This window comes from Nerophis lumbriciformis, linkage group LG07 (genome assembly GCF_033978685.3).
Source record: "Nerophis lumbriciformis linkage group LG07, RoL_Nlum_v2.1, whole genome shotgun sequence".
Taxonomy (NCBI): domain Eukaryota; kingdom Metazoa; phylum Chordata; class Actinopteri; order Syngnathiformes; family Syngnathidae; genus Nerophis; species Nerophis lumbriciformis.
In genome coordinates, this window is record NC_084554.2 from 46,615,091 (window position 1) to 46,635,000 (window position 19,910).

At 44.9% G+C, this 19,910-nt stretch overlaps 1 protein-coding gene across 2 annotated transcripts in view; it reads right to left on the reverse strand.

The window, feature by feature from the left end:
- sugct (succinyl-CoA:glutarate-CoA transferase) overlaps nt 1–19,910 on the reverse strand; it is a 69,273-nt gene that overhangs the window by 32,921 nt on the left and 16,442 nt on the right. For both annotated transcript variants that reach the window (XM_061965040.1, XM_061965041.1), the window contains exons 9-12: nt 16,880–16,975; nt 16,733–16,804; nt 16,567–16,664; nt 16,393–16,495 (exon numbers count right to left, since the gene is read on the reverse strand). In XM_061965040.1, the coding sequence (XP_061821024.1) occupies nt 16,393–16,495; nt 16,567–16,664; nt 16,733–16,804; nt 16,880–16,975 (369 nt within the window). The remainder of the gene's footprint in view (nt 1–16,392; nt 16,496–16,566; nt 16,665–16,732; nt 16,805–16,879; nt 16,976–19,910) is intronic.

The window sequence follows — 19,910 nt, forward strand, 5'->3', positions numbered from 1 at the left end:
AGTGTGCACCAGGGAAAGGGAACCAATTAATCATGTTTATATTGATTCTTATGGGCAACTCTGCTTCCCTATACATATTTTTCGGTTTACGAATCATGTTCAAGAACCGATCAAGCTCGTAAATCGAGGTTCCACTGTATAAACTAGTGTATAGTTTGCACTTATAACTGTCTGTATAAGGAAGTGCTAAAAATTACAACATGGCTGACGGGGATAAGACACAGTCGAAGTGGAGACAAGTAAATAAGACCGCCCACAAAACGGTGCATCCTGGAGAAACAGTCAGAAAGCGGCTTAAAGAAGGTCTGTGAAACATAATCTATAGAAAATTTTGACCAAAGAACAACCATTATATGTGATGTAGGCCACAAGGAAGTGTTTAAATGTATTAAAAAAAAACATAATAGGTCCCCTTTAAGAACATCAGTGGTGTCCTCCTCCGGAGAAGACATGAGCAAAGCCAGGAGCACCACTCTCCGCTAAATCGGTTCCTAAAAATACGACTAAAGATGTTGGCCTCAGTGACATCTCCATTACTCATCCGAGCACTCGTGTTTGTGCAGGAGGATTCCAACATCAGCACAGTCATGAACACGTCAATGTCCATGTTCTGCGAGGAGCTAATTGAGGTACAAGTGTCTTTAGAAATAAACAGCCTCTGCGTTCACAGACACCAATTAGTGCAAAGAGGGAACAAGTCGTACAGCGCTGAACCAACAACCTCCAGAAATCACAGGAAGGAGGTGGTTTGTTCCTTCCACAGGCGGCTTAAATGCGGGTTCATCTGACCTGAGACGAACGGGAGGAGACCTTCTTACTTTCAGTAAGTAAATCGAAACTCTGAGAAATGATCTAAAATGATGGTTTGAGGACCATACTGAGCACCAGTCGGAGCCACTCAGACCCTCGTGGGCCGTTGCGGTGGAAGAGAAAGACGATGAAGACGTCACATGACTTGGCGGAAAGGATGTTATGGAATATTGAGAGCTGGGATTCCATCCATGTTCCGTTTGGCAACTAGTCCAGTTTCCGCAATGGAATTTTTCAACGTGACCCTGGATGGATCCTGAAGGGTCGACCTCAGTGACATCTAAGAGGAAGATGTCGAGTCGAGCTGAGCTTCCAGGAGACGGTGTGAGGTCCTCGCGACCCAAGAGCTCACTGGAAGACACCGCAGCAACATTTTACTGCAACTTAGCTTTATTTGACAGTTTCCAGACAGTAATAAAGTTTATTTATAGCGGCCGTGTCCAAGCACGGAGACAAACGGCCCGAAAGAGGAGCAAAAGACAGTATTTCAAATATAACGCAGAGCAAAAAGGTACGTATGCTGGGGCTCGTCACAGGTTCACTCGCCAAAAAAGGCATTAAGAGCTGACATCTGTTCCCTTGAGCAAGGCATTGTTGTTCTTCTCTGCGGGTCAGTGCGGTGAAGTGACACAGACCCAGAGGACTAGTCTGGACCTCGGATGTTCTTCTATCTCTGAGGGTGCAGGTTAAATTCTTTGCTTGCTTGTTTAGTTGAAGTGAGAGCAAGGCGCAAACGCTGCCAGACGTCAGCTGATTTATATCCACTATCAACTTCAGAGGCTGTTTAGCTTTCAGCTGGGATAAATCACACACACCTCCAGTAGTCAGGATATTAAAGCCATATTTAGTTGCATATTTGCTGCGGAACCGGGCTCGGGCCCAGAGGAAGTGACAGCTACATGGATGGAGGGCCTGCGGTCGTAAACGTGAGACGCTATGCTGACCTCTCGGGAGAGAGAGACGAGGAGTGAATGTGGAGCGTGACGGTGAGAAACCGGAAAGACTGAGAAACATCTTGTGCAAAAGTGCAGCGGCAGGTGAGCTTTGTTGCCTTCCAATGTTGAAGACAAGCTGCCGTGAGTCAAATGGAGCTTGCTGGTCAGCTGGGTTGTAAATAAAAGTAACCCCGGCAACCACTCCGCAGCTGAGGCTCGCCGGTAACTGTAGGATTTCCAGCGACTGATGGAAATCAGCGTGAGACCGCGCTGTCCGACGTGCAAAAGCTGAAGAAATGGAAAAAAAAAGAGAAAACGTCCGACGCAAAGAGGCGGATGAAAACGACGGGGCAGGAAGCGGAGAACGAGAGCGCCGCAGCCAACAGTGACGAGAGAGGCGCTCCGCCAAATGACTTCCAGACTTTGAGCTTCGGGGCGGCCACGTCCCGACTGCCAGCAGCTTCGACGCCGAGCTGCCACCAAAACAAACGCTACGTAGCACACACACAGTGAAGTCACATTTAGAGTCAGAAAAACTGTGTCAATGGTCAAGGATAAAGACACATGGGCCCATCTCACATCTCAGATTTACTTGAGACTCTGGTCAGTGTGTGTGAAGCCAGGTCTTTGAACTGCACACTTGTTGGAGGGCATCTTAAAATATGCTTGATAGGCAAAATTCCCAAAAAAATTAACTATCAATCCTTATGCAAGACAAGACCACATATGTCTTCCTTTTTATATGCATTCTAAATCGTAAATAAATGTTAATAAAAGTCAGCTAACAATGGAGTCAATAGGATTTGCTTTATTCCGCCTATAAAGTGTAACGACGGGGTCGCATCGTGATGCGGGTGTGGTTCTCCCAAGGATGCAGACGGCATCGGACACAGCTTGCAGGTAGGAAAATGATTTATTGAAAATATAAATCGTACGGGGAACAAACAAAAGACGTGCACATAGCACAAAAGGCAAAACAAAAGGACTAGCGTGGGAGCTAGCAGGCAAAAATAGCATAGCGTGAAAAGCTAGCAGGAATCAAAGTAGTCGTTAACAGTTGTATGGGAACAAACTAGAAAGCCAGACCGAGTGAGGCCACGGCAAAGACTAAATAGCCCTCTGATTAGTGCCCGGGCAACAGGTGCGCGTCCCGAACACTAACCAGAGGCAGGTGCGTACAATCTGCCGTCATGGCAACAGAAACAAACGAAACTCAAGGTGCTGAAAACACATGTGACTCAAACTTAAACAAACTATGATCCGGGCAGCGGATCATAACAGTACCCCCCCCTTAAAGGACAGATTCCAGATGTCCCTTGACACAAAATAAAACTAGAACCCAAAAAACAAGAAATAGTTCAAGAGTCAAGGGAGGGCGGAGGGAGGATTTGGTGGTGGGTCGCCAGGCCACGTGTCCCCGAATCCACCGGGGAAGAGTCAGGTGGCGGCGCCGAGTGGAACGCCGCTGCCGCAGGCGAGGCGGGCGACCACGGAAAGGCCACATTCGTGGCTGACGAGGTGGGCGGGAGTGACGCCAGAACTTCAGCAGTCTTTGAGTCTTACGCACAATTCGTGGGCGTACAAGAATTAACCCCTGAGAGGGCTGCATGCTGGTGTCTGATGGCTGTTTGCGCAGCTGGCCAGCCCGAGGTCGTGGAGGCAACAACGCTGGCTTTCTACTGTAACGACGGGGTCGCATCGTGATGCGGGTGTGGTTCTCCCAAGGATGCAGACGGCTTCGGACACAGCTTGCAGGTAGGAAAATTATTTATTGAAAATATAAATCGTACGGGGAACAAACAAAAGACGTGCACATAGCACAAAAGGCAAAACAAAAGGACTAGCGTGGGAGCTAGCAGGCAAAAATAGCATAGCATGAAAAGCTAGCAGGAATCAAAGTAGTCATTAACAGTTGTATGGGAACAAACTAGAAAGCCAGACCGAGTGAGGCCAGGGCAAAGACTAAATAGCCCTCTGATTAGTGCCCGGGCAACAGGTGCGCGTCCCGAACACTAACCAGAGGCAGGTGCGTACAATCTGCCGTCATGGCAACAGAAACAAACGAAACTCAAGGTGCTGAAAACACATGTGACTTAAACATAAACAAACTATGATCCGGGCAGCGGATCATAACAATAAAGCGCTCTAAAAAATATCCAAACACTTCCATCAACGGTTTATATACAGGCCGTAAGTATATATGTAATGTAGTAAGATTCATAATAATATTTTGCCCATTTTAAGCATACGGCGGTGTATTAATTTCACAGATGCATCACAGCATTCGCTTTTTTCCTTTCAACATCAACACTACTCCTAATCAGGGCAGACTTATTGAGAGACAACAAAGACTTAATGACAAATTATGATCCACAACCTTATATTTTTTTAGCCTGAACATAAGGAGGATGAAGTAGTTTGAGAAGCTCCAGCATTATTGAATCACTTAGCATCATGTAGCAGTATTGCTAAGTGCTTAACAAGATATACAAACTATGAACATAATAAAACAATCACTTACTGTCCAATGTCTGCTTTCACTGGGATGCCGACTGATGGGATGTTTATATTTCCCCGTTAAGAAGAATTAATCATAATGCTCACAGAGGATGTAAAAAAGGTTGCCACAAACAAGCGTCTTTTTGTGTGTTTCTCGCAATTTCCGGGTCTAAGTTGTATGTCAAAGTTGACCAACTTCTCGGCTTATGTCCACAACCTTCTACTATCCAGGTGAAAGGGATGATTAATAAACTAGGAATAACTTTTACCAGCTTTTACCTCAGCCTTCCTGGTAAGGTCTATTCAGGTGTACTGAGAGGAGGCTACGCCGGATAGTCAAACTTCGGATTCAGGAGGAACAGTGCGGTTTTCGTCCTGGTCGTGGAACTGTGGACCAGCTCTATACTCTCGGCAGGGTCCTTGAGGGTGCATGGGAGTTTGCCCTACCAGTCTACATGTGCTTTGTGGACATGGAGAAAGCATTCGACCGTGTCCCTCGGGAAGTCCTGTGGGGAGTGCTCAGAGAGTATGGGGTATCGGACTGTCTGATTGTGGCGGTCCGCTCCCTGTACGATCAGTGTCAGAGTTTGGTCCGCTTTGCCGGCAGTAAGTCGGACACGTTTCCAGTGAGGGTTGGACTCCGCCAAGGCTGCCCTTTGTCACAGATTCTGTTCATAACTATTATGGACAGAATTTCTAGGCGCAGTCAGGGCGTTGAGGCGATCCGGTTTGGTGGCTGCAGGATTAGGTCTCTGCTTTTTGCAGATAATGTGGTCCTGATGGCTTCATCGGGCCAGGATCTTCAGCTCTCACTGGATCGGTTCGCAGCCGAGTGTGAAGCGACTGGGATGAGAATCAGCACCTCCAAGTCCGAGTCCATGGTTCTCGCCCGGAAAAGGGTGGAGTGCATCTCCGGGTTGGGGAGGAGACCCTGCTCCAAGTGGAGGAGTTCAAGTACTTCGGAGTCTTGTTCACAAGTGAGGGAAGAGTGGATCGTGAGATCGACAGGCGGATCGGTGCGGCGTCTTCAGTAATGCGGACGCTGTATCGATCCGTTGTGGTGAAGAAGGAGCTGAGCCGGAAGGCAAAGCTCTCAATTTACCGGTCGATCTACGTTCCCATCCTCACCTATGGTCATGAGCTTTGGGTTATGACCGAAAGGACAAGATCACGGGTACAAGCGGCCGAAATGAGTTTCCTCCGCCGGGTGGCGGGGCTCTCCCTTAGAGATAGGGTGAGAAGCTCTGCCATCCGGGAGGAGCTCAAAGTAAAGCCGCTGCTCCTCCACATTGAGAGGAGCCAGATGAGGTGGTTCGGGCATCTGGTCAGGATGCCACCCGAACGCCTCCCTAGGGAGGTGTTTAGGGCACGTCCGACCGATAGGAGGCCACGGGGAAGACCCAGGACATGTTGGGAAGACTATGTCTCCTGGCTGTCCTGGGAACGCTTCAGGATCCCCCGGGAAGAGCTGGACGAAGTGGCTGGGGAGAGGGAAGTCTGGGCTTCCCTGCTTAGGCTGCTGCCCCCGCGACCCGACCTCGGATAAGCGGAAGAAGATGGATGGACAGTTTGGAAACGCAGCAGCAGCCGCTCACTGGCTCCGTATGTCAATATAGCAGCATAAGCTAGATAGCTGTCTGTGATCAAAGCGACGCTAAAAAGAGTCTGTCTGCATTAGCACTTATAGTAATAATAATAATAATACCTGGGATTTATATAGCGCTTTTCTAAGTACCCAAAGTCGCTTTACATGTAGAACCCTTCAATCATTCACACCTGGTGGTGGTAAGCTACTTTCATAGCCACAGCTGCCCTGGGGTAGACTGACGGAAGCGTGGCTGCAATTTGCGCCAACGGCCCCTCCGACCACCACCTATCATTCATCATTCAATTCACCGGTGTGAGTGGCACCGGGGGCAAAGGGTGAAATGTCCCGCCCAAGGACACAGGCGGGGAGCGAACCTGCAACCCTCAGGTTTCTGGCACGGTTGCTCTACCCACTACGCCATGCCACCCCTAAGTATAGTAACAATATCGCTAATACTTGGTTATATTCAGGTCCCAATATGTAAATGAAGTACTCTTGGGGGTTTTTACATGTTTTTTAGAGGGCTTTATCAGCGGAACAGAGTACTTCTATTGACTCCATTGTTAGCTGATGTTTACTAACTTTTATTTACGATTTATTTTGCATAAAAAAAAGAAAAACATACGTGTGCTCATGTCACATAAGGATTGTGAACAACAGGCAAAATTCCAAAATTAATGCAGTTCCCCTTTAAGAACATTTGATGTGTTTTAGCCCAGAACTGTAAAGTTCCTTCTTCTTGCACATATTCAGTCGTGTATCAAGACTCCTCAAACACATGACTTTTCCCTCAGCTGTTCAGCCTGTGAGGCAGAACTCGGGGCACATGGTCCAATCCGAGGTGTGTCTCGACCCACGAGGGTGAAAAAAAAAAAAAAAGTCTTGATGGAGAATCAGAAACAACATGTTGGTGTTTCATGCTCGTAGAGGCAGATGAACTGGTCTGTCTGACACACACACACACACACGCGCGCACACACGCGCACACGCACACTGAATCATAGCCTTTATATGACAGCGCCTTGCCAGGTGGCAGCGGGAGCTGTTGTCCACAAAACATTGAACTCTAAACTTGTCGCAAGTCTCCAAACACTCAGGAACATTCTGCAGACAGTCATGTCGCTGACTAACATGCTAACATTAGCATGTTGTTTTCAGACTGCAGCGTTTAACCCCGTGCGCTCCCTCCGTCCCGCTGCCGTGCACGCACGCCATGTGTCCTGTTGCTTTGTTCTGTGCACACTCGTGCGGGATCAGTTTGTTATTGTAGCGTGCGCGGTGACTAAGTGGAGGGATAGTGTGATGAGCAGACACACACACAGTCAGCTTTCACCCTAAGTGCTCCGATATTCTTCTACACACAACAGGGACACACCACGACAAGTGTTCAAATAACCCAACATGTGCAGAGTAGAGATGTGATGTTGGTGAACGAATCGAGTCTTTTGAACGGTTCTTCTAAGTGAACGATGAGAACCGATTCCCATCTGTGAGCCCCTCCTTTGTGAGACATTCTTTATGCACGTGCAAATTTAGCGTCTGCAATTGCCCACTCTGCACATGCGTGCCATATGGAAGAATTATTGCAGCAAAATGATTCGCAAACGTGTATCACAATCTGTTCACGTGTAATCCAATTCACCTGAGTGTGTACTAATTTGTGTGTCTATATATAAATCCGAGTGTGAATTAGTGAATGTGAATTATATTTACATAGCGCTTTTCTCGAGTGACTCAAAGCGCTTTTACATAGTGAAACCCAATATCTAAGTTACATTTAAACCAGTGCGGGTGGCACTGGGAGCAGGTGGGTAAAGTGTCTTGTCCAAGGACACAACGGCAGTGACTAGGATGGCGGAAGCGGGGATCGAACCTGGAACCCTCAAGTTGCTGGCACGGCCACTCTACCTACCGCCCCAGTGTGTTTTATATCCACGTACGTGTGTTTTAAGTTGTCTGTCCCTAATCAGAAAGATCCCTCGATAGGCTGTTTACTTACCATATTCTTCGGAGTATAAGTCGCTCCGGAGTATAAGTCGCACCGGCCAAAAATGCATAATAAAGAAGGAAAAAAACATATCTAAGTCGCACTGGAGTATAAGTCGCATTTTTGGGGGAAATTTATTTGATAAAAACCAACACCAAGAACAGACATTTGAAAGGCAATTTAAAATAAATAAAGAATAGTGAACAACAGGCTGAATAAGTGTACGTTATATGAGGCATAAATAACCAACTGGTATGTTAACGTAACATATTATTGTAAGAGTCATTCAAATAACTATAACATATAGAACATGCTATACGTTTACCAAACAATCTGTCACTCCTAATCGCTAAATCCCATTAAGTCTTATACGTCTAGTCTCTTACGTGAATGAGCTAAATAATATTATTTGATATTTTACGCTAATGTGTTAATAATTTCACACATAAGTCGCTCCTGAGTATAAGTCGCACCCCCGGCCAAGCTATGAAAAAAACTGTGACTTATAGTCCAAAAAATACGGTACACGTTTCTTTTGTGACACTTCTGCTGTGTAAGACTTGAGTGCGCGCATCCAGATTGGTGAGCGTGTAACATTTGCGCGCGCATTTAGAAGTGCATGCTTCTAATACAAAACCCAAAACCAGTGAATTTGGCACATCGTGTAAATCGTAAATAAAAAGAGAATACAATGATTTGCAACTCCTTTACAACCTATATTCAATTGAATAGACTGCAAAGACAAGATACTTAATGTTCAAGATACTTAATGTTCGAACTGGTAAACTTTGTTATTTTTTGCAAATATTAGCTCATTTGGAATTTGATGCCTGCAACATGTTTCAAAAAAGCTGGCACAAGTGGCAAAAAAGACTGAGAAAGTTGAGGAATGCTCATCAAACACTTATTTGGAACATCCCACAGGTGAACAGGCAAATTGGGAACAGGCGGGAGGCCATGATTGGGTATAAAAGCAGCTTCCATGAAATGCTCAGTCATTCACAAACAAGGATGGGGCGAGGGTCACCACTTTGTCAACAAATGCGTGAGCAAATTGTCCAACAGTTTAAGAACAACATTTCTCAAAGAGCTATTGCAAGGAATTTAGGGATTTCACCATCTATGGTCCGCAATATCATCAAAAGGTTCAGAGAATCTGGAGAAATCACTGCACGTAAGAGGCAAGGCCGTGACCTTCTATCCCTCAGGTGGTACTGCATCAAAAACCGACAGTTGGTCGCTACATCTGTAAGTGCAAGTTAAAACTCTACTATGCAAAGCCAAAGTCATTTATCAACAACACCCAGAAACGCCGCCGTCTTCGCTGGGCCTGAGCTCATCTAAGATGGACTGATACAAAGTGGAAAAGTGTTCTGTGGTCTGACGAGTCCACATTTCAAATTGTTTTTGGAAACTGTGGACGTCGTGTCCTCCGGACCAAAGAGGAAAAGAACAATCCAGACTGTTATAGGCGCAAAGTTGAAAAGTATTAGTGCCCAAGACATGGGTAACTTACACGTCTGTGAATGCAGCATTAATGCTGAAAAGTACATACAGGTTTTGGAGCAACATATGTTTCCATCCAAGCAACGTCTTTTTCATGGATGCTCCTGCTTATTTCAGCAAGACAATGCCAAGTCACATTCTGCACGTGTTACAAGAGCGTGGGTTTGTAGTAAAAGAGTGCGGGTACTAGACTGGCCTACCTGTAGTCCAGACCTGTTTCCCATTGAAAATGTGTGTTGCATTATGAAGCGTAAAATACCACAACGGAGACCCCGGACTGTTGAACAACTTAAGTACCCATGATTGTCACACACACACTTGGTGTGGGTAATATTATTCTCTGCATTTGACCTATCACCCTTGATCACCCCCTGGGAGGTGAAGGGAGCAGTGAACAGCAGCGGTGCCCGCGCCCGGGAATCATTTTGGTGATTTAACCCCTAATTCCAACCCTTGATGCTCAGTGTCAAGCAGGGAGGTAATGGGTCCCATTTTTATAGTCTTTGGTATGACTCGGCCAGGGTTTGAACTCATGACCTACCGATCTCAGGGCGGACACTCTAACCACTAGGCCAATGAGTAGGTGTACATCAAGCAAGAATGGGAAAGAATTCCACCTGAAAAGCTTCAAAAATTGGTCTCCTCAGTTCCCAAACGTTTACTGGGTGTTGTTAAAAGGAAAGGCCATGTAACACAGTGGTAAAAATGCCCATGTGCCAACTTTTTTGCAATGTGTTTCTGCCATTAAATTCTAAGTTAATGAATATTTGCCAAAAAAAAATGTTTGTTTCTCAGTACGAACTAGGGATGTCCCGATCCGATATTTGGATCGGATCGGCCGCCGATATTTGCCCAAAAATACGTATCGGCAAGGCATGGGAAAATGCCGATCCAGATCCAGTTTAAAAAAAAAAACTCCGGTCCGTTTTTTCCAACGCACCGATTTAAAAAATACATTCCACTTTTCTTCTGCTCCCTAATTTCCGTTCCGCATTTTCCAGCACACCTTCAACACATCCACAGGTCTGTGGATTCTCACGCAGTTGCTTTTAGCTGCTGGCATTGCACTACAGGCTCTTCTCACTCTTTCCTGTGTCTGCTTCTCACAGACAGCAAGCGCACCTTCTAACACACGTCACATACTGTCACGTCATACGTCACATACGTATACGTCCTCTCCCAGCAGAGAGGTAGCAGCATGGCTAACGTTAGCTGTGATGCTAGCGCAGCCGTGTGACCAAGGTGCGCGCCTGTGCAATTGCGCACTGTTTAAGCGTCCTCTGCGCATAGCAATTATATGCCACGCACAAAATCTAATAAAAAAATAAGCGCATAACAATTTTCGACACACCGACACGACAGAGAAAACAGTTTTCGTCATCATTGTTCAAATATTGTAACGTCTGTCGAGACGCTTATCTCCATTCGGTGCCACACGTCCACACCATCAAAATGCCGAGGCAAACATTTCCACATCAACACCGTATGAAAAAAATAGTGATTTTTTTAGTTGTAATTTCCTTCTCTGCATGAAAGTTTAAAAGTAGCATATATTAATGCAGTATGAAGAAGAATGTTTTAATGTAGAGATGCAAGCCTTGAAAGAAAATTTTGAAAATCAAGACTACATTTCCTGCAAATGGGTGCATTTCTACCCTATATTTTAACTTTAGATTTATTCTCATATCAAACTCTTTTGGCTTTCTTTTTGACACTTACATCCGGCGCCCCCCTCCACACCCTGGATTATAAATAATGTAAATAATTCAATGTGATTATCTTGTGTGATGACTGTATTATGATGATAGTATATATCTGATAGTATATATCTGTATCATGAATCAATTTAAGTGGACCCCGACTTAAACAAGTTGAAAAACTTATTCGGGTGTTACCATTTAGTGGTCAATTGTACAGAATATGTACTTCACTGTGCAACCTACTAATAAAAGTCTCAATCAATCAATCAAAACACATAGAATCATCATACTGCTGTGATTATATGCATCAAGTGTTCATTCAAGGCTAAGGCAAAATATCGAGATATATATCGTGTATCGCAATATGGCCTTAAAATATCGCAATATTAAAAAAAGGCCATATCGCCCAGCCCTAGTTTCAATGATGCCATTTCTGTTTGTCATGTATAATTTTGTCTATTTTGTGTTTAACCTTGAATAAATAGGTCAGTTTCTTGTTACCAACCATTGTGTATTATTCAAACTCCCCTAATTCAGCTGGCTAGTTGTTATCAAGAGTACTAAAACCCTTTTCAACATGATTCTGACAACTAAATAGGCTAAATAACTTTAAACTTTAATACATGCTCCGATAGGCCAGTGTCGGTCAGTATCGGTATCGGTCAGTATCGGATCGGAAGTGCAAAAACAATATCGGTATCAGATCGGAAGTGCAAAAACCTGGATCGGGACATCCCTAGTACGAACATTAAATATCTCGTCCTTGCAGTCCATTCAATTGAATATAAGTTGAAAAGGATTTGCAAATCATTGTATTCTGGTTTTATTTACGATTTACGCAACGTGCCAACTTCCCTGGTTTTGGGTTTTGTACAATCTGCGCGTGCGTATCTATGATCTGCGAGAATCGGGAACCCTCTATTGGCTGTCTTTTCCGACACTTCTGCCCCTTAAGATTTGAGTGAGCGCATCTAGTTTGTGAACGTGTAATACAACTTGTGCGCGCGCATTCAGAAGTGTGTGCGTGTAAAACAAACTGCGTGTGCGTATCTGAGGTGTGCCTGTATTTAACCAACCACGGAAGACACCACGCAATTCAAACCAATCAGAAACAATGTACAGCTGAGGTCCGTGAAAGAGACGCCAAGATCCGCCTTTGTTTCTGATAAGTTTAACTTGCGTGGTGTCTTCCGTGGTTGGTTAAATGTAGGCACGAGAGATGCGCGGTTTGCGGACACAACCGCGGAGTCCGCGGATTATCCGCAGGTCGGGCGGTTGAAATAAAAAAAAATTAGATTTTATCCGCGGGTCGGGTCGGGCAGTTGAAATAAATAAAAAAAAAGATTTTAAATAGATTCAGGCGGGTGGCAGTTAAACCAATTCGGAAATATATATACATAGTTAAATGTTGTTACCCACATACGAAAAACGAGCAGGCATTTGCAGCATATGCCACAACAGAAGAAGAAAAAAAAAAGAGATGGACACTTTTACGGAGCGGAGAAGGGACGCCTCGCCGGGGTCCGGGACCGAGGCCCCTTCCCCCGACAGGGCCCCACCGGGAGCCGTAGCTGAGGTGATCCGCGAGAAGGGCCCGACGCACGTCCAGGATCACCACCGCGCCCACCGCACCGACACCCCGCCTCGTCCGCCTTCGCCGCCGCCGGCGTCACACGCAGCAGGTAAGCAGCTTACCTGCCCGCCACCCCCGTGGCCGGGGGCTCGTAACAGGGGTCACTCCGTGCTCCGCCCGCGCAGCTTACCTGCCCGCCACCCCCGTTGCCGGGGGCGCGTAACAGGGGTCACTCCGCGCGCAGTGCGCTCACGAAAGGGGTGGGGCTCACCCTGGTGAGCCGAGTGGGCCACTTTTGGTAAGCAGAACTGGCGCTGCGGGATGAACCGAACGCCGGGTTAAGGCGCCCGATGCCGACACTCATCAGACCCCAGAAAAGGTGTTGGTTGATATAGACAGCAGGGCGGTGGCCATGGAAGTCGGAACCCGCTAAGGAGTGTGTAACAACCCACCTGCCGAATCAACTAGCCCTGAAAATGGATGGCGCTGGAGCGTCGGGCCCATACCCGGCCGTCGCCGGCAGCGAGAGCCGCGAGGGCTAGGCCGCGACGAGTAGGATGGCCGCCGCGGTGCACGCTGAAGCCTCGGGCGCGAGCCCGGGTGGAGCCGCCGCGGGTGCGACGGACATCACACCTCCAAGCGCGTGGAGGTGCGCTCAGCGCGGCTCCCAGATGATTGCGCACTGGTGTGCGTCTGGGCCGTGACAGCGTGGCACGCGAATGTCTCTGCTGCATTGGATCAGTCTCCTTTCTTTAACAGGCAAAAGCTTTATAACCTCACTAATGCCTTGCATAGTCTATATTAGATACATAACAACGGGCGGGTGCGGGCGGGTGCGGGCGGGTGCGGTTTTGATTAAATGTTAGATCGGGTGGATGGCGGATGGTTGACGACTTTTGTGATGCGGTTGCGGATTAAATAATTGCCTATCCGCGCATCTCTAGTAGGCACAGTTTGACGAGATTATAAATTAAAAAGATTGAAGGCTTGGTCTGGGATTGGTTATTTCGATGTGTCTGTACAGCGATTTGAACGTGTAAAAAGAGTTGTCTGTCTGAAACCCCCCCTTGCCTTTCCTTATACTCACAGCCACTGATCATGTTATTCTGCGTTGAAGTCAACAACGATGGACCACGCTCGAACATTTGCTCAAAGCTGCCAAACTTCACGCTTTGAGCGTCACAGTCACGCAAATTAACCCTTTCTCACGCTAAACGCCACACTTGACATTTCTCACGCTTATATTCCCCATTCACTACTCTTTATTTCTTTCATAATAATAAAACTTTAGTTTTCGCAGCTTGCCGTAGTTCGAGTAACTCTGATTGATCGAAATAGCCAACCCCATACCAAGCCATCAATCCACTGTGCCTACATTTAGCCAACCACGGAAAACACAGCGTAAGTTAAACCAATCAGAAACGACGAAGGGTATCGGCGTCTCTTTTTCACGCACCTCAGCTGTACGCTGTTTCTGATTGGTTTAAATTGCATGGTGTCTTCCGTGATTGGTTAAATACAGGCACAACTTAGTTACGCACACGCAGATTGTGTTACACACATGCACTTCTGAATGTGTGCTAACAAGGTTTATTACACACTCAAGAATCTGGATGCGCTCACTCAAATCAAATCTTACACGGCAGAAGTGTCGCAAAAGTCACGTGTAAGTAGACACCCTTTAAAGGGTTTTTTTCTGTTTAGGGACAGACAGACAACCTAAAACACACGTAGGCGGATCTAAAACACACGTACGCAGATTTAAACATGCTCACGGCTGCTATATTAGCGTCCCTTCACTGGCTCCCTGTGCGTTATCGAATCAATTTTAAACTCCTTTTATTTGTTTTTAAATGTCTAAACAACCTCGCGCCAACCTATCTCTCCGACCTCCTTCAGCCTTACTGCCCCACCCGATCCTTAAGATCAGCCGATCAGCTGCTGTTGACGGTCCCTGACACAAGGCTGAAGCTTAGAGGTGACAGAGCTTTCGCCGCTGCTGCTCCCAAGCTCTGGAACGACCTACCTCTGAGTATTAGACAAGCCTCCCCTCTTCCTGTTTTTAAATTTCTCTTAAAAACATACTTTTATTCCATGGCTTTTAACACTGAGTGATATCCATCCTGCAATGGCGCCCCATAATACACATGCTATGAACCTGTTTTTATGTTTTTATTTATTCTATTTTATTTATTTATTTTTTATCGTGTTCTGTTTGTGTTGTGTTTGCTTGGTACTCGTATTATCTTTTAACCTGCCCATTGTACAGCACTTTGGCTACCCCTGTGGTAAATTTTAAATGTGCTTTATAAATAAAGTTGATTTGATTTGATTTGATTTACACACACTCGGATTGATATACAGACACAAATTAGTACACACGCACGTGAATTGGATTACACGTGCACAGATTGAGATACACGTTTGCAAATAATTTTGTAACAGTAGTACTTCCACAGTGCCACACGACTGTCAACTGGACTAGAAATTGAGTCAGAGTTAAAGGAAACTTAGCAGTTTTTTGCCTGGCCCCAGACTGAGCCCCCACGGCCATATGAGCAGAGTCTGGGATCAACTTTTTTTTTTTTTTACTAAACCCTATATGGGTCAGGGTGTGTGTGTGTGTGTGTGTGTGTGTGTGTGTGTGTGTGTGTGTGTGTGTGTGTGTGTGTGTGTGTGTGTGTGTGTGTGTGTGTTAACATATAAACATTTAGAAATGTACATTTCTATATTTTGTATTATCCATCCATCCATTTTCTACCGCTTATTCCCTTTTGGGGTCGCGGGGGGCGCTGGAGCCTATCTCAGCTACAATCGGGCGGAAGGCGGGGTACACCCTGGACAAGTCGCCAACTCATCGCAGGGCCAACACAGATAGACAGACAATATTCACACTCACATTCACACACTAGGGCCAATTTAGTGTTGCCAATCAACTTATCCCCAGGTGCATGTCTTTGGAGGTGGGAGGAAGCCGGAGTACCCGGAGGGAACACACGCAGTCACGGAGAGGACATGCAAACTCCACACAGAACGATCCCGAGCCCGGGCTTGAACCCAAGACTACTCAGGACCTTCGTATTGTGAGGCAGATGCACTAACCCCTCTTCCACCGTGCTGCCCGTGTATTATTATTATTTTTAAATTGTCTTTAATTTTTCTTTCATTCGCTTTATTTGTATTCACTTTTCAGGTTCATTATTTTAAAAGGGTGTTGATTCACGTGTACACACACCGGGTATGGTAGTGCAATTTTGTACTCACATTAATGAATATAAAAAAGTATAAATAAAACTACAATTAAATTTAGGTCCTAGTTTTTATTGTAGTTTCAGTTATACTTTTTATATCCATTAATGCATTTTATTTGTACTTATTATTTGTGTATTTTTTTTCTATATTGTTAAAATTCTACACTATTTTTTTGGATGTGGGAAAATTCTAACTCGTGATGTCACTGCCAAAGCATGGAAATATGGCACCCACTGCCTTATGGAATGTTTACAATGAAAACACAACAAAATTAAATTATAGCCAATATTTCAGAATAATTCGCAACAATACAGTGATATTTGTGTAAATTAAATGATTCTGATCTACATCTTATCGTATAACTGATACTAGTGATTTTTTTTTCCTTGGAAGAAAAAACTGTTAAAAAAACTAAATATAATAATAAGCCAGTTTTTTTAACGGCACTTTGAAGGGAACGGCTCCTCAAGATCCAGCTCCTTTCCAGGAGCCATAAATCCCATCTCTAGTGCAAAGTAGCAAATGCTTGTGTGTGCACTTGCCTGTGGGTCAGAGAAGACCTCCCGGATGCTGTTGATTGGCCCAACAGGAACACCTGAGCCCTCAAACCTTCTCAGCCAATCAGCCGTCGTCTCTTGCAGAAATCTGACAGGAAGAGAACAGGCTGAGTTATCAGACGAGGTCCTGGAACGATCTAATGAGGTACACACAAGTACCTCTGTGACAGAGTGTCCACCAGGCCTTTACGGTTTTGGACTCTGAGCTTGTTGGTTCTGTATTCTGGTTGCTGGGTGAGCTCTGGAAGCTGCAGAACCTGAAATATATCAACTGTCATGAGAGGATCACATTATGGCGGTCTGAGGGCTGCACGCGTCAACCTACCTGACACACTTTAACAAACTGTTGGTCGTTTCCTGCCGCCACCACAATGTGGCCATCTTTGGTTCTGAATCCCTGGCATACACACAAAGCACAATCTAGAAGGTGACACACTTGAGATCAACTTTGATGAAGGCACGTTGTGGTCACCTGGTAGGGGACGATACTCTCGTGGGCCGTCCCCCAGCGCTTTGCCTCCTTCCCGCCGTTCAGGAAGTTGGCAGCAATATGGCTGAGACACGAGACCTGCGGGTCAGAACAACGCGAGCATGTGACTTATCAGCCTCGCTACTGACGTCCCCACGGTAGAGATCGACCGATATGGTTTTTCCAAGGATGACCGATATTTAAATATGAATAGTATCATGTCAGTAAACAACAGTTTAAGTAGGGACATTACGCTTTATGAGGTGCTAATGTTGTGGTTAGTTTAGCTGCAAAAACATCAGGGGATTTCATAAAAACCTTTAATACATTTGTCTCAGAAAAACATCAACATTTGCATTTCAAAATATAAGAAATCTCCTGGGAAAATTTTTCAAAATATGGGATTTCTATACATCACAATACTCCCTTTTTATGCATTTTTAGAGCAGTTTATGAATTGAATGCATAGTAAAGTTTCCTCGTGAGGAACCCTGAAATATTGCGAGCATTGAAATAAAAACAATTCTGGGCTCCTTCACGTAGATCAGGGGTGCTCACACTTTTTCTGCAGGCGAGCTACTTTTCAATTGATCAAGTCGTGGGGATCTACCTCATTCATATATATAATTTATATTTACTTATTTATGAAATATATGTTTTTGTTAACAAGTTAAAGGTGTTTAATGATAATGCAAGCATGTTTAACACATATAGTTAATATTGTTAATACATTAAAAGTGTTTAATGATAATACAAGTATGTTTAATACATATAGTTAATATTGTTAACAAGTTAAAGGTGTTTAAAGATAATGCAAGCATGTTTAACACATATAGTTAATATTGTTAACAAGTTAAAGGTGGTTAAAAATAATACAAGCATGTTTAACACAAATAGTTAATATTGTTAACAACTTAAAGGTGGTTAAAGATAAAACAAGCATGTTTAACACGTATAGTTAATATTGTTAACAACTTAAAGGTGGTTAAAGATAATACAAGCATGTTTAACACATATAGATTCCTTTCTTTCATGAAGACAAGAATATAAGTTGGTGTATTACCTGATTCTGATGACTTGCATTGATTGGAATCAGACAGTGGTGCTGATAATGTCCACATTTTCAAATGGAGGAGAAAAAAAGTCCTCCTTTCTGTCCAATACCACATGAAAGTGGTTGGTTTTTGGCATCTTATTTGTCCAGCTTCCGTACTCCTTTGTATACATTTTACAAGAAATACATTGTCGGCAAACTCCGTAGCTTGCTAGCTTGTGCACGCCAGCTTTCTGAGACTCTTATTTTGGTAGCGCAGGCAGGATGAAGCAGAGCTTTTATTGTGCAACTGTGCAGTCGGTCTTTGGAGTTTTGACGACAGGTACGGCGCCAGAGTCTGTTGAAATAAAGTGTTTATCTCGCCTTCCAGTCGGTAATTTTAATGAGCTGGCAGCAGCCAGCGTCATCTCAGAAGACCCTCGGGTGCCGTGAATGTCAATCAAGTGACGAAAGTGACGTCATAGTGAAGATTTATGATCGCTCATTTTTAGGACTATTTTTTTAATGCCTGGCTGGTGATCGACTGACACACCCTCCGAGATCGACCGGTAGATCGCGATCGCTGAATGAGCACCCCTGACGTAGATTATAGTTGAGACATTTTTTAAGATGGCTGACATAATTTCTTCCTGGATGTTACAGAAAGTATGAGAATATGTGAGCTGCTGCCTGCTTTCTTTACTTATATAATAATCTCCTATTTGTCAATTTAAACAAAGTTTGGATTTTTGGCAGAGATATCTATACTGTCACACTTGCGATTCAATCGCTGCAGTGGCGAAAACAGACCAAACGGGAGGAAGGCCGCCGGAAAGAAGGACAAAAACTGGAATTCCCGGCAACAAAATTGACACTTTGACAATTTCATGTAAGCGGAGGAGACATACTATAGGCGACCAGTGCCACATGCAAGGAGAGAAAGGGGGCGTGGCCACATACGCAGGCTCATAAAAACTCAAATAAATGCCCTGTCAGATATCAAAACATTTTGGGATAATTACTGACAATGAGAGTAATTTTGATTTTATAAATGTTTTTAAAAAAATACTCCAGCACAAAGGTAACTTTTCTCATGCAGGGCAAGCAGGCTGGTGCTTGAGCAGTAGGTGTGTCAAAAACCCCCAGATGATTTTCAAATAAATAGCAAGTCTTATTTGTAACAATTCTTAATTGATTATATATATATAAAAGGGCAGAGGAAGCATCACGCTGGATTTGGATACAAAGAAAGGTGCGGTGGCAGAGCCGACCTACTGAATGAAGGACTAGGGACATAGAGTTGGGTGGCATTCAGCAGGGGTAGAGCCAGGACGCTGGATCTGCCGTCGAGCCCCTCCGAAGCGTCATGGGCTTAATTCGACGAAACGTTAATGACGGGGGGTGCCCATTTGAAAACCTTCTGATGCCAACCAACTCATGTCCAGTTGAGGTATGCGGTCAAGCTTAGTCTTGACTCAGGGAGGAGGACGTCCCTGCCATGCAGAGTCCCACCGGTGCCTTGATGGAAGGAGAGATGAAGAGAGCGAGGCCACAGGCTCACAGATGGTGCAGGGGCGAGTACCTGTAAAAGTGAGCCTGTTGCGATACCCTTATCATATTTTGCATATATATATATTTATTTTCATTTTTTTAAATCGCTGCGATGAGGTGGCGACTTGTCCAGGGTGTACACCGCCTACTGCCCGAATGCAGCTTAGATAGGCTCCAGCACCCCCCGCGACCCAGAACGGGACAACCGGTAGAAAATGGATGGATGGATGGATGGATATTTTAATCAATTTTAATACAAAATGTATCACAGCGGTTTACCTATTTTATGGAGGAATGTAGTTACACAAATGTTTTTATTTATTTTATTTTTCCTGTCCAGCCACTCAGACAAATCATATTGTTGACGTAGATAGGGGGTCCCCAAACTACGGCCCGCCAGAGTCCAAAATCCGTCCGGCGGGAAGTCCCTAGTTTAAAAAAATATATAGT